The sequence below is a fragment of the Sylvia atricapilla genome, chromosome 3, assembly GCF_009819655.1.
Source record: "Sylvia atricapilla isolate bSylAtr1 chromosome 3, bSylAtr1.pri, whole genome shotgun sequence".
In the NCBI taxonomy this organism is placed as follows: Eukaryota; Metazoa; Chordata; class Aves; order Passeriformes; family Sylviidae; genus Sylvia; species Sylvia atricapilla.
The window spans coordinates 43,757,910-43,774,172 of NC_089142.1; the positions used below are offsets into that span (position 1 = coordinate 43,757,910).

At 36.6% G+C, this 16,263-nt stretch overlaps 1 protein-coding gene across 3 annotated transcripts in view; it reads right to left on the bottom strand.

Moving 5' to 3' along the window:
* The window catches only part of ATG5 (autophagy related 5), a 74,014-nt gene that overhangs the window by 34,397 nt on the left and 23,354 nt on the right, over window positions 1-16,263 (bottom strand). For all 3 annotated transcript variants that reach the window (XM_066315197.1, XM_066315198.1, XM_066315199.1), the window contains one exon: window positions 8,129-8,223. In XM_066315197.1, coding sequence (XP_066171294.1) covers window positions 8,129-8,223 — 95 coding nt within the window. The remainder of the gene's footprint in view (window positions 1-8,128; window positions 8,224-16,263) is intronic.

Genomic DNA, 16,263 nt, shown 5'->3' on the forward strand with positions numbered 1-16,263 from the left:
TTTTATACATGCAAATATTTTCTGCTCTAGGCTGAACAGTCCCAGCTCCTGCAGCCTTTTTTCTCCTCTCATGTTGGCTTCACTAGTTCCTCAATCATCTTAGTGGTCCTTTAGTGTACTCTCATCCCATAGCTCCATGTGTCTCGAACTGGAAAGCCCAAAACTGGATTCCAGGTATGGTTTCACCAGTGTCAAATAGACTGGAGAGACTTAAGCTGCTGACAAATCTCATCCTACAGGAGCCCAGGATACAATTAACTTTCTCTGTCACAGGTGCCATTGCTAAGGTCCTCTTATACCTTGAGTGTCATTTTTAACAAGAGTATGTATTGCCAAAAGTTCCAATTCCATACAAGAAGTTGAAGAAGTACCACTCCAAATGCCTAACAAGCATGGCTGAACCACATTCTGGCTATTGCCTGGTCTTTCCAACAACATGTCAAATTTTCTTGAGCAGGGAAAGTAACACTGTGTTCTCTGAACAACTGGAGTTGCATTATTTAAGGTCAGGTGAATGGGACAGATCCAAGAAACAGAACAGTCAACACTTGAGACACAGAGCCAACAGCATGCAACCATCATACAGCCAGAAACAGCAGACACTAAATACAAAAAATCAGCTTCAAGAGGCAGTTTTGTTGAGCCCTCAGAAGACAAACACACCTTCAATAAAAGCATGGCCTTGAAGTATTAAATTTCCTTCTCAGGAAAGAATTCGTATTTCTAACTGGTAAAATACCAAGATATCTGTAGAGGCAGGGACAACAAATCAATAGTGCTCTTCACAGTTGCAGTGCTTTATGTGCACATGCAGACCTAAGGCTCACTTAACAATTGAGCAATTGAGTACTGACTACCTATCAAGCAAACAACTTTAGAAATGGATTTACATCCACAAAAGCAAACACTACATTGCTTGCTTAAGAGCACTGAAAAATACAATACTTCATAAATCACTTTCAAGCTACTTCAAACCATTAAATCAAATAATTCTCTGTAGTTTTCTACAGTAATAATTAACTAGAAGGAGCTCCTATAATCAAGGACAGCAAAATTTCAAAAATTTGTTTGCCAATTCATATTGTATTTCTAGATTATGGTGTCACATCCCACTTCGTCATAGGTTTGTTTCATTCCACATTTACCTGTGAGAATTTCCTTTCAGTCTTCTGGAATGTGCAAATAAAAGTCTTGGTACTTTCCAAAGAACAGAACACTTTCTATATTTTCTAATCCTCAATTCTGTGCAAAAGTTAACCTGCTTTATTCACATATGTTATTTAAAAATAAATAAAGATGTAATGCTGATATTGGTAAGTCAAAACAGGTACAGGCTGTGGCTATTACCTCTGCAGAGTTCTGCATCAGCATCACAGGCTAGCTAGGCTTAGTTCTATTGGTACTGCTCATGCTGCACACCTATAGAAATAACCCTTGAAGATGAAGCTCCTCATTCCTCCAAAGAAAAAATTTCCTATCAGCTTTTTCCCTTTTTCTGAGGAAAGCAGCTCACAAACCTTTTTTTTTTTTTTTCCTTTTTTTTTTTTTTTTTTTTTTTTTTAAGGTTTTTCTACTACATCAGAGTACAAGAGCCAGTCTCTGTGGAATACAGGTCCACAGTAAGCTTCAGGTAGGTAAAGCCCTTCTTGCTACAACATAACAACCTGCCCACATTACACAGTATGTGATGAAAATAGCAAATCAGTTTCTGTTGACTAAAGCAAGTGAAACGAAAAAGCAGTGATCAGCTTTAATGATCAGAGGAAAGGTAGCAATACATTAAAGAGTACTGCATTTAAATTAGAAGATCTGTAATTGTACACAGACCGACCCAACAACTGAATTACCGCTTCATTCATTATCTTCATCAGGGCTGCTCAATATATTGATATTCTTAAGAATGAAGATTCAAGGTTGAGGTTAAAAGTGCAATTTTTTAAAATTGCATATATACACTAACTTTCCTAACAAATTTAGGATGATACATATATCTACAAGAGTACCACCTTAAAGAATGAGTTTAGGGAGCCACAAATTCAAACAAACATCCTGGTTTAAATTCAAACTTGTAGCATGAACACTTACCCAAACCTATTTACACTCAACTCCACTACCATGAGACAATTCAAAGAAAAGACAACTGAAGAGTTTTATACAATACCAACTGATTAAAAAGTTACTACCAATCTGTAATTAGGGGATGCATAAGAGGTAAGTTTAAGGTATTTTCCAACTAGCAATGGACTTTTTTTCTCCACACAAAGTGCTCATTATTTCACTGCAATTCAAGACATACTTTGACTTTAAAAAAATCCGTAAGACAAAATTAATTTAGTAATTAGAATGATTCTACTGCTTTTTCATATACTTACATTCTTCTGAGATTTACAAATAACTTAAGCATTGCAAGATAAAAGAAGATTTTTTTAAAAAAATACTACTCATTTTTTCCCCAATAGGCAGAACCCAGTATATGCCTGAATTTTTTAAAAATAGGTATAATGCAACTCAGAACCTCAACAAACTGCTTCTCATACAAACTACTTTATTCATTGTATACAAGCTGCATCTACACTCAGCCCGGAAGAATTACCGTAGCTCCCAGTGACAAGCCTGAACTCGTTTAAAACCACCCAGCTTGGTAACAGCTCAACCACAGCAGAGAATCAACCCAAATCGAGGTTTTACAGCTCCATCTCCCCTGCATCTCCTTCCCTGAGCACTGTGAAACTTTTACAATAGCTTTGAACTTAGGAAGGCTGACAGTTTTACAGACAACTTGGGCATATTTAAGGAAACTTTAGTCACATTTTGACAACAAATACAGTTTATAGTCTCAGAATATTTCTTTGAAATTCTGATTGACAGCTCCCATCCTGTACCAAGATTCTTAAAGGCATAAGGCTGATCTTACAAACGGGTTTACAAAGTGTTTCAAGAGAGCTGCATGAGCATTCCTTATTATAAAATATGTTAAAAAAGTAATCTTTAGCAGCACTGGTTTGAGCCAGCTCATTTCACTGTGCACTGGAGGCATAAGAAAAGCTTATGCAATTATGGAACCTCTGGTGAAACTGTGGTGACAGTGACCTTCAACTCAAGGTGAGAACTAGTCAAATTGCTATTACTTTCAGCACAGAACAAAACAACCCAGTTCAGAAAACAAGTATTTAAGGATCACGCCGCCCCCCTGCAATACTTCATGGAAGTGTTTCTTTTTTTCTCCCAATCATGAGGCACTAGGAAAAATATTTACTTAACAAAGCTTTTAAACTTCATTATTCATAAAGCTTTGATTTTGAAGTAATTTAAAACCAGTAAAAGTGTGCTACTGTTTCTTTAGTACTGAACCATCAGTTATTAGAATAACTCTGAGTCCATTTGTTTCTCTTCAGCACAGAAATTCAACTGAGCCCAGATCTGTTACACAAGTCACCATTTCATATGACTTTCCTATTCACTCAAACTTCTTCCTTGTAAAAGGAAGATTTTAAGCAACAAATTGTCTATTTTCAGCAGGTCCTCTATGAAAGCATCATTTTCAATAAATAAGAAAAAAAATAAGGTATTGCACACAGGTCTGTTCAAGGGTGTTCTACACTAGCCAACAAAACGCTGAAACTTGCTGTGTTTTGTTGCCCTCTTCAGGTCAACAGCACATTTTCTAGTTCTTTTGCTTGTCGAGTTTTTGCATTGCAACTTCTTTCATAACATTTTTCAGATCTAAATTTTCAAATAGCAGCTAACTTCACCTGTATTCCATCACTGCTTGAAGCATTTTTGGTTTAATACCTGATAAACAAACTCTTCTTTTGCCCTTTATGCCTCCCTAACCTCAATATTGATCTTGAGGATTATCAAACTATCAGCTAGCATTTGAAAAGATTACTAAAAACCAACTTCAGTACTGATAAGGAAGTCTCATGACAAGAAGTTGAAAGGGTTCAACTGATTCAGCTTACCAAAGAAAACCCCTGACACTGATCCATAAGTGAATATGGGAGGTCAGAAAGTCACATGACTTTAAAGTGGGGTAAGCAAAACAGAATCTAGAAACTGAAGTCAGACAAATTCAGACTTGAAATGCAACGGAGACTTTTCAACAACAACTAAATTAATAATCTACCATCATAAAAAGGTAGATGTATTATTACTTGAAAACTCTACAGGTAGACCCAGTATTTTTCCAAACAATCTGTTTTGATCAATTTTTTTAATAGTTGTCATAACATGGGTCTAACTGTGGTGTTGATTTGCATACTCGCAATGAGTTTTGCAATTGCTTATCTGAGCTCTGACAATTAATATGGAAATACGGATGAAACAGTCTTCAATTGCTTGGAAATTGCCATGCTTGAGGTTCTGATTCATTTATTGAGACAGATATCAATAAGGTCTTAAAATATTTCAATTCCCACTCCCATTTTTAGAGGACAGGTCATGGTAAATATTTACGTCTACTTGGACATCTCGATACTGCAGCTTTGACATAAAGAACGAAAGTGTTGAATTTAACTGATATATTATTAAGTATGGAGAAAGGAGATAAAGGAAGATAAATATCCTAACAATTTGTGACTTCACAACTTAATATCAATGTCTTAAGGGACTTATGATAGGAAAATTTGTTCAAAGTTAAGGTTTACTATGTAATTATAAGCAATAAAATTAATAAAATAATCAAAACCCTTAGAAAATGGAAGCAAAGGAAGTGCTTGTTCAGTACCAAGTAAAGGAAAACAAACAATCCCAGATCATCCCTTTTCAGGATAGCAAACACAAAACAGCCGGACTGCCTCAAGCAATTGCAACTCTAAAAACACTCAGGAGAACTTGGCATGAAGAGTTTTCATCCACTTTCTTTCCAATACTTCTGTAATTTTCATCTCAAGAATGAAATACTATATAGAGCTTTAAATCCCATACACTCAGAGGGCAGATTCCAGAGAAATGCATGATGAAGTGAGTGAGCATGACACGGGGAGAGAGCAAGAAATAAAAACTGGGGAACAAGTACAAACTAAGTGCACAACAACTGAAACACAATGCTCCCACAGCAGGCAGCAGTTCATCAGAGGAGTCTCTATCAGCACGAAGAGACTCCTCTCCTGACTAATACGTCCTGTCACAGCGCCTGGAGCCAAAGACTGATTAAAACTTCCTGCCATCTATCAGCCAGTTTATTCAATTAGACTGTGAAACATCAGCTGGTCTTAAAAACACGGGGGGGAAATTCCACAAGCCAAACTAGCTCTAGTACTGGACATGAAAAGCAACACCTGAATTCACCTGAAATATACTCAAAACATTAATATTATTTTCCTTCTTGCCATTAAAGAACAAGTGCAAAAAGCACTCAAATCTACAGTACTATCAAATTAAAAGGCAAAAAAGCTTTTGTGCACCTGTCAGTTGAAGACAAAGCAGCTTACACCTCTGAAGTGATAAAATGGGGAACTTCTTTTTTGACACATTGAATTAAAAGTATCACAAAAATATAATACTATTTTTAAACTGTCTCTGGTAGAAAAAGTTTCCACCTATTTAAAGGTTTATCTGGTTCATGTTCCATATGACACAGCTAACAGAATATGACAGACAGCCGGAAATAAAATCTCCAAGATATCTTAGCTAACTTTTAAAATTGCAAAGGAGTTGATCCCTAGTTATTCTCAACATTTTTTACATCATCTAATGTAGATGCCAGGATTCTGGTCCAATTTTAGCTGCTATACTTAAAAGAAGAGGTGGACAAGGGTTTTTAAAATTACCTGTGGTTAGTTTAGTTCTGACTTACCCAAGTATGCTGTTCATATTTTTGCCATTTCTTGCTCCCACACACTCCATCAGATTTGGTCACCAAAGGAGGTATGATTCATATTATTCTTTAGAAATGTATTTTAATAGACAAACTTTACAACTGAAAGAGTTTTTGAGTTTTTAAAATAATGAATTCTTCAATGAAAAAATCTATCAAATCACTTTATTGAATGTATTTTTTTTCTGCAGCAACTTTGCCAATTCAAATGTAATTGCACCTAAGACTGGTTTTTCTTATTTGGCATCATAACCTAGCACAATTTTTTGAAGGAAAAAAAAATTCATCCACCTCATACTGAAAAAAAAACAATGTAGAAAGTTCCCTTCACAGAACTTTCTTCTAATAATTTGGCATAATAGAAGGTATGGAGAATACAAGGAAGAACTCTTCCCATTGAAGGCAATGCCTCATCATTTCCTGCCATCCAATTGCATATCCCTAAGTATCTATAAGAACATTGTGTGAAGACACACAGGGAATCAATATCCACTGCAACACAAACACAGGTTAAATCCTGTGTGCTAAATCCACAGGTGCTTACGCAGGGATATACAAGCAACCAATTAGAAAGCCAAGAGGACTTTTACCAGCACTAATGGAAATTAACTGCATTCAGGGTGGGGGCTAAATACATCTGAAGAACACTTTAGAATCAGTTATTTTTCCATATGCAAGTTTGCCACTAACTCCTTGTTCAGAATTAAATTATAATCTCACCCTTCCTAAGGCTTTCTGAAAATTCCTTTAAACACATAGAGCAGGAATCAGTATACACACTAATAAATCAAATAAAAAAGCTAGAGACATCTGCACACACGTTTTTAAAAATACTGGAAATATTTAGAAATGCTAAAAGCGGCATTTCTGAAAATAACATATACCAACCTTCTCAAAGGTTGTCTCAGCATCATCTTTATTTGTGTTTGGTGTTCAACTCTTCGTAAGATATTCTGGATTTAAACTATAGCAAATAAGGGTTTCCAATTTAAAAAAGGTAATGGGAATCAAGATAAGTACTAATCCAAGCAATAGATTTTATTGATTTATTTATTTTTAAAAAGCTTTTTTAGCTTGAAATCATGTGGTATCATAGAAATCTCCCCTCACGCCCTAAAGATATGCAACCTATTCAGACAGCAAAACCTCTTTTTTGCAAACCTATTTATGTGATTTCTATGAAAAGACTCTTAAAAAACCCCACACCTATCAGAGAACAAACAAATAACTTAGTCACCAACCAAACAAATGCCGTGAGTACTACTTTTCCTGATACATACATTTTGATTCTTATACAAACCTTGCCATCTGCTGTGATCTCTGACAAAATAACTGACTTCCGTTCTCAATCTAAGGTTTCATTATGACAGTAAATGTCTTACATCTAACATTAAGAGCTACTCCAGTCCCACTGCAAGACTATATAGGCTTCTATGACCATATAACCTGTTACAAAGTAGTATCAGAATATTCAGTAATATGAATAAAGGGCTTTCTTTTCATAGCTACCGGTGCAAAACTTAAATATAAATAGATTAAAACATTCCAACAGAGCACAACTGTTTAATTTACAGAGAGGCTATAAAAATTTTTGTATAAGTTTTTAACCATACATAATTCCAAACTTCATTTCTACCTTAATGCTACAAAAACTAAGGAGATGTCCTCAGGATAAGAAAAATTGTAAGGATTCCAAGGAATATGTCTCCAAACAAAATGCTGAGAAAAATAAAGTGCTGGTGTATAAAACCAGGAAAAAAACCCACATTCAAAGCTAGGTTTGGGATGTAAGTATACAACTAGAAGACAAAGGGAAGAACTAGATGCAAGACCCATGCCATTACTTTCATCTTAAAATGCCAACAAGAAAAGAAGCCCATACAGTGGTTGAGGGAAAAGTGTTGCTGCTAAAGTGTTTGGCCTAGACCTTTCATAGGGCATTTTGCATCTAAAGCATTCTTCATAGTTAGTAGCTATTTTTAATAACAGAATTAGGTTGTTGGATTGTTTATTTTAAAAAGAACAGGTTTGTCTGTTCATCATCTACACCAGCCACAGCACATTCTCAAGTATTACACACTTGCAACATAATAAATGTTACATATTAGAATATTAGATTACCAATTAAAAATTACCTATTAGAATAAATAGTCTATTTTGTCTGCTAATCCATACAACTCAAGGGTCCAGCAAAGATGAGCATGCAAAGTTTTGCCATAATGCTAGAAAAGGGAACATATAATTCTGAAAACAGATTACAACATATGACACCTCAGTGGAAGTCTTTGATTTTATTTCATGGTCTCCTACCTGATAAATTCTAAATGGGATGTACCGAAATCCATTATCTTCTGGAGGATATTCCATGAGTTTTCGATTTATTGCCCAAAACTGCTCAAATTTATCTGTGAAGGTAAAATTAGACTTTGTCAATATCAGTAACATTTTTTTTCAGCCTAAAGAGGTAAATGAGACACAACTGGAATAACATGAAAACGTTTTCTACAGAAGTTTAACCTGTATGAATTTGTTTTTCTCACATCTCTCTTCCCTATTTAGCCTGAAGCCAAAGGTAGGTTATCTGCATTCTCCTATGAAAACAGTAATGTGGTGATTTATTGAACTGAAAGAGAAAGCAACTTTAACTCATATCTTATCTCCCATTGTTAAGGAAATATTGGGCTATAAAATATATATTTCATTACCTCAACTTAACAGTGCCTGTTTCTCCACTCCCTGCTGTTACTGATCCATACGGTCTCACAGTCTGCTAAAAACACTTAAATGTTCTTGCTATAACTGAACAATGGGTGTCAAGCATAGAGAAACTAAAGCAGGAGAAATACTTCTTGAGTGGTTTACATTTGGATATGTGGATCTTAAAATAATCTGCAATGTTGCGTGGTATGATCAGAAATTACACTGCCAGATTCATGACACAACCTGAAAATAAAAGCTTATGCTTGAAACACATTTTTTGTTATTATCCAAGTAAGTAGGGTAAATGGCCTGCACACCATTTCATGTTGTTCAGATATTACAATAACTGAATAGTTTATTACATTTAAAATGTACTAATGACAGCATAGGTCTAAGAATAATAAAGGCAATATTGATTTGCAAATACATGCAAATCAATTATTCAAATGAAGCAAATAACTAACACCAAAAGCGATGGAAAGGAATACAAAGAGCTAAGATGAACAAAACTGCTGCTAGCCTTACTGGAGAAAGCAGCTTTAGAAGGGGAAGAGCAAGGCATCAATTTCCTTATAGGCCCTAACTTTCCAAGACACCAAACACAGAGGATGTTTCCACAGAAGAAACACATAGTCTCCAATTTTCCTTTCTCAGCACGATGTTCAGCCAAGTCTCAAGAAGCTGGGCTCTTACTGAGTATACCCATTACAGAATTCAGCCACAGTGAAGCAAGGTAAAATTCAGAAATGTATTCACAGGACAAAGGTTCTTCCTGCTTCCAAACCTGCTAATTACACTTACAGCATTGGCAGAAAATGAGTTTGAGATTTGCTTCACTCCAGGATACAGCACAGATGCTTGTCAGTGCACTAAAAGGCACAGGTTAGTATATACTTCAGGATTTTAAATACATTGCTTTTCCTGACTGAATGCAACACAAGGCAGGAATTTCCAAGAAACTGTGAACAAACTCCTGCCAGGTATGCTGTAGAAGCATTTCCTGATACTTATCTCAGAAAGTACTTCCACACCCTTGTTTCCTGATTAGCAGCAAGTGCCTCTTGACAGGCACTTACCTGAGCTACAGCCAGGCAGGCTGCCACCAGGCAGGTACCTGCCCGGCATGAGGAGCTGCCTGGATGCAGGGTGTTATCCCATCATTCACTGGGCTGGGAGTGACAGTGACAACCCTGGAGCAGACAGCAATCCAACAATCCCACATTTGGGAACCCCAATCTACAGAGTCACAGGTTTAGTTGTAAAATGTCATGCCTGCCTCCTCCTCAGGAACTCTTTCAGAGGGAAGGTGAAGATTTAGCATGCTTCCTTTATCTCTGAAGGTAGCACTCAGAATGGCTTGCAGCTTTCACTACAGATATGTGAACAGGTATTCCACAGTAAGCACTGATAGATTTATACTTCAATTAGCACTTCTAACTCACTTGAGAAAACTGTCATGGTGATACACAAAACAAAACAACCCAGACCTACTTAAGCTAGTGAGCTTCAGCAGACTTAAATAAGGAATCTCCATATTTGGAGACATCCTACTTGAACAGAAATAAAACAAACATTAATTTGATTTACTTATTTAATGCTCATATTACAGCAATTAAGAAAATTGGGAGAGAACAGTCTACTGTTCTCAAAATTCACCAGAAATGAGCAACATATCTTATGGTTCAGAAGAAAAAGAAATTATGAACAAAAAAAGACTTATGTCAGAAGATTAAGTATATTGACCCTTGTGACATGCAAATATGGCAAACAAGGGAGGCTCTGGAAGATAAAAAAAAAATACAATTGTGGTAATGCGCAGTTAACTCACTTCTGTTCTTCATTCCTACTTCCACACCTCCTACAAAACATGCTGGAAACCAGGTAATTTTATTAAAGACCGTTCAATTAAAAAACTTATGCCCCTCAGATTATCCTCTGAACACTTAAGCAGTGCTTAAGACAATCTTTTGTTAAAAGTTTTAATAGTTTCTGTAGTTTCCAAATATAACAGCAATAAATCTGCAACAGTTGAATTATGAACTTGTTGCATTTTGTAATCAAGCATGTTTGTCAAGCCACCTGATATCCCAGGAATTTTAGCTAGACATAATGGAGTCAGATATCTTAAGATCTCCACTATGTACAGCAGTGTCTAAAGACCTCTGAACAAATTCCTCCTCACAATGTTACATTGCTGTCCTCCAAACATCTTTCCAAGAGGTACAGTATTTTCACCACAGGAAACAAAGTTGTGTGTAAGAAAAATAAGATAAATTTTTAAAGCAAGTAGGAGAAAAAAAAATCAACTATCCAGTTTGCATACTGATATATATGACCCGGAAAGAGCTTTTATTAGCAGAGCATTGGCTGATTGCCAGAATCCTAAAGCTCCAAAAGTACAAAATCCAAAAGTGACTGCTTTTCTCAGAATCCTTAAGACTTAAAGCTTAAAATAAACAAACAAAACCACTGGCAAATATCCACACCAATCTCCTTAAAAACCTAAGTGAAAGGATTCTTCCTTCTCTTTTTTTCATGTATGTTGTATGTTGCTATGTACCCCCTATTTTTGCAAAGTCTCAAAGAAGCTACTAGTGGTACAATGAGCTATTAAGACCTAATTAGTTTATTGGCTAGACAGGGCAAAGACAGAAGGTGCTGGTCGGAAATTTTACAATCAAAACAAAACTGAGTTTTCATCAAGCCAGTATACAAGGAACAGTTCTCTACCCATCAGCAAAAGCACTTTACACATTTGTCTCCCTCCCTCATAAAAAGCTGATGCAGTCTGCACGACATCTAAATAACCGTAACAGTCAAATCTGATTCCTTTTGTTTTTCACAGTCCATCTGTTTTTAAGAAAGTGCTTGCTTGAAGTGTTAAGAGTTTCTGTATTAGCAAAAAACAGTACTTGCAAAAGGCAGATGTCCCTATGTGAAGAACAATATTTAAAGTAATGACAATAAGATCTGAACAGAAGTGAGATTAGTGACAGTATAAGTTTCATATGACTCCACTAATCATATTTCTAAAACAAGAGATGATGATTGTTACATAAATTTGCCTAAAATGAAGTATATTTCTTTAAAATAAATATTCTCTATGTATTTTATGTCAAAGATAAGGAAGTTAATACAATATAATGGAGAAATCTATCAGCCAAGTCACAAATATTTATAACTATTAATTGCTTAGAAATGCAGTCACTGAATGCCCAAATGCCAGCCAGACATTAGTCTTCAGTACTACAGAGATGCACAGAATCTAAGGAGAGCTTTGAAAATAATCTATTTACATATTTAGAAAAAGTACGAGTTAGCAAAGCTACAAAGACTTAATGTCACGCATGACAATAATCACAGTACACAAATTCAATAAGCAACAAAGTAAACTCAAACATAAATTTACAAATACAGTATGCTGCACTTTGCATGTAGGGTTCAGAAATCTATCAGTAAAATTATCCATGCCTTTAAAGTACCCATTAAAACTGTGTAAAAATTACTGACACAGGGAAACGCTGAGAATTGTTGTTTCCCCCATTAAACCAGACTGGAGATCCTTTAGCAGTCACTGAAATTAATCCAAATTTGTATCTTGTTACGTTAAAAAATTCTTGGTAATCCCATCATACTTTATTGTTAACAGACAGCAACGGTTGAAGCTCTTACTATTGAGCAGTGTTAGCTAAGGATTAGTCCAAGCTGAGGGCTAAAAGGCTGGGGTCCCTTTTGCCCCTGAGTCTCAGCCTGAAATGTTCTTCAGGCAACCAGAAGAATCAGTTTCACTCACACTAGACTCTTACAGTCCTTTTCTGAAACTCAAGTGCTGTCACACTTCAAACAACTTGAAATTTCACATGGATCTTGAAGTTAGATGTCTCCTTCACCTACATGAGGTTACAACAGGATGGATCACTGAGAGGGCAAATGGCACTGCTCAAGTGCTCACCATCACCATGTGCATTTCACTGTAGCATAGCTTTAATTCTGCATACACAAACAATCTGGGCACTTATCACAGAATGGAAAAATACATCTACAAATATCTTACAATGAAAAACCCTGGTAAGAGTATATAGACAGTTAAAATGAAGTTGCCACTGCAGTACAGAAGGTAAAAGACCTAAAAAATCCTCCCTAATCTTTAACCTTATCAACAAAAATTTCACAATAGCAAGGAATTATTTTGTTTCTATATTTGATAATGATGCAGCTGCTATTAGCGATTATCTGACTCTAGGACTGGACATATTTCAAGAAGGCTGTAAAGAGGATTTATAAAACAGAAATAATTAATACAAAAACGAGGGGAAAACTTGAAATGCAGAAGGGAAATACTAATTCACGGCTCCTGTATTTCAGCATCTTTTTAGAAAGCCAAAGAAGTGAACAAACTGGTGTAGCCCTCGGGATAGCACATATGCACAATTTTGTCTGGACTATTTGTGGTTTCTTCTTAAAACCATTTGCTGGAATAAATTAAACAGAAACTTGAAATTAAATTGTATCTGTAGCTCTACACAAGCAATACCAACTCACAGCATGCACACAACTACATTCAATACTGAAGTTAAAAACCACAAAACTTGTCAGTGGTTCACTGTCTAACAACCATATGAACCATGGAAATACCTGGGCAGATACCTAGCACTATCAGTGGAAGAACCATGGAAGTACCAGTGCCATACCTAGCACTAAGAGACCAAAGACTGCTGTACAAGATGTACAAGAATGATGTACAAGAATGACAGAAAAACTTCAGTTTGGAAGTGCCTTTGGAGGTCAAGCTTTGGAATAATAGCTCCTCACCCTGTCCCAAAAGAGGTGCCTACACAAAGCTAAACCAGTTTGCTCAAGGCCTTGCCCAGTGAGGTTGGACCGTCTCTGTGGGTTTCCACTCAGTCACTTTCACTCCCCCAGCCCACCCCACCCTCCCTTCCCCATGTACCATCAGACTTCCTGCTGCTGTAACTAGTAACTGATTTTTAGTAATGACCCAGCTCCACTCTCAGTGGAGGTAAGAGTGAGAAGAGTCTGACTCCATCTGCTCTAGGGGCCCTGCTTTCAGGTAAAGCTGGTATTAAATCCACCTTCAGCTTCCTCATCTTCAAGCTAAACAAGGCAGTTCCCTCCTCTCTAATACAGCATGTACTCCAGCCCCTAAGAATATCACCAGCACTCCGCTGGATTTTTTTCCTGTTTGCCCACATTCCTTTTGTCCTGGGGTCCCAAGATGACATGGCACTTCCAGTACAGCTTTACAAGTGCTGAGCCAAGCGAGGGGCACAAGGGCTTGAGTAGCTCCTCAGTCAGTCTTTATTTATGCAGCACCACACGACAGGCTTTCATCTCAGTTTCTTGCTCACCATAACCCATTTCCAGAAAGCTGCTTCCCAGTCAGTTGCTAGACTGCCACGGCATACGGGCTTTTTCCTGTCCCTGGTGCAGGACTTGGGTGTGTCAGCTCGAGGAGGCACCAGCCCATATGACCCCTCCAAATAGCAGATGGGCCCTCCAACCCACCAACTGCTCCCACCAACTTTTCCTTTCAGTCACAGACAAACTCCCTAGGGGTTAATCTGTCACATACATATAATCAAACTGTAGGGTACAGAGAGCTGCAGCTGAAAGTCAAGGATATAAAGTGTATTTCCTTAACTTTAAAGCAAGTCTTTTTTCTACTGACTCATGTTTTAATAAGCATTGCTTTTAACTGCTGCTGCCAAAAAGAAGTCTTCTCAATATTTAGTATAAATACTACTTCCATATTGTTCCCAGGAAGACTAAGACTCTGCATGCATACATAATTCTGTTCACTGGTATTTCTAACCAATTTTATAAAAAGCTAAGTTCTTGTGTGGTATGCCTCAAGCATGAAGGAGATTTTGTTGATGAAATAATATTTTGAACACTTTAAAACCAATATCTGTGCTATCCAGAAACATTATTTACAGCTGATTACTAGAACTTCCCAGCTATTTAAAGACTTGTCTCTAAATTACTTAGTTTACCTAAATTCCCTTTTCATATTTTTATTTTAAAAAAACTCACTGATAATTACAACTATCAAGGACTTCAGGAAGACTTTGATACATATCTGACTCTCAATGACTACCACAGTTAGTGACAGCCTTTTTGAGAGCACAGCTTGAAGTACTAATATGGCATCATTAAGATAATAATTTTTCTCTTCCATTTTACACATTACCACAGTTAAATTCTTGCTATTAAACTCCTAGTTTACTTGGGCATTTTGAAACGCCATGGTATATAATACAAATCCCACCAGTGAAAAGGGAATGCAAGTTTACTGAACTTTTCAGATTATCTTCATATATGAGTCACTATCAGATATGGAGAGGCAGGGCCCTAGAACAGTTTTGACTTAATGTAGCTGAAGCCACAGAAACATGTGAAAATATTCTTCATGTCACAGATAGCAAGTAAAAACATTCAATATAAGAGGACATTTTGAAGACTGTACAAGATTCTCTACAATGTTCAGATTATCTATCAGATCAAAAAGGCATATTCCTCATTTTCTTATCATATACACAAGGGAGCCATACATTACCAACATTCTTTTCACTTAGTAAAGGTACTCACAAACCAGAAGTTTCACTTTAGGTACTTTAAAATACATTCTTTCCTTAACATCACTTCCCTTCATTTCTAGGTCATCAGTTTACGTGGAAAAGGTTTAGGCAAAGTCATCAAGACAGACTACTTCCTTTCTTTTATTCAAATAAGAAAATGTATACATCCTACAAAATCTAAGCTTTCTCTATAGTAAAAAAAAAAACCCCAAAGAGGTGATCTCAGAAGTCCTGTCACTTAAACTAAAAGGAAAGCTCTGATGACAAACAAGTATCAGGCATTTTTGAAACATAAACCCCACAGGTTGGATAGGAATTAACAGCAGGGCTTGTTACAGACTTTACTGAGTAAGTCAGAGGGGAAAGGACTCCTGACAATTTTATCTATTCTCCAGTTCTCTGCTCCATGTCTAGGATAGCCTTGGAATTTTGACTTCTTCATCTCCAATATGCTCTCTCTATATATATATATGAAAACATGCAACTTTCTAACCCACTTTGCTTTCCCTGTACTATGTTTTCCTAAAAGTTAAGCTTTTCTTAAAAGTTAAGCTTGATATTAATGAATATTAATAAACTTGCAAGTTTATTAGCAGAAAGTAATTTAGAAGCATTTCAGATAGCAAAACAAGAAATCCTCAACAACTAAAGAAAGTTAAATTTAAAAGTGAAGTCCGTTTTTTAGAGATAGTTTACTCTAAATTTTAGTTAGACCATACACATCTTTCAGGAAATGACTTATTTTGAGAGCGAGGGGAAGAAGAAAAGCAGAAGGCAGCAAAAAGAGGCCTTGAAGTTTGCTTCTTCAGAATGTAATGGTTATCATTATGCACATGGCCATCTAACACAACAGTCAGAAACACTATCTCTGCCTCATTTCTAAGCAACCTCCTCTCCTGGCAGAGACTTCAGTAGGATTGTGAATGCTGTGTTATCTTTTGCTTTCCTTCCTTCTCTGCCTTCACACAGTTCATGCCCTCCTTTGAGACCCACAGGTTCTCACTGGCCTCAGACAGAGCAGACCTGCTCTGCCTTCCTGTTTGAGAGCACAGAAGAGAAAGCCAACAGGGGAATGCATGCTGCCATCAATTCCCCACCTCTGTGCCACAGCAAAGGGCAGCCATTCAAGTAGACACCAGGTCAGCA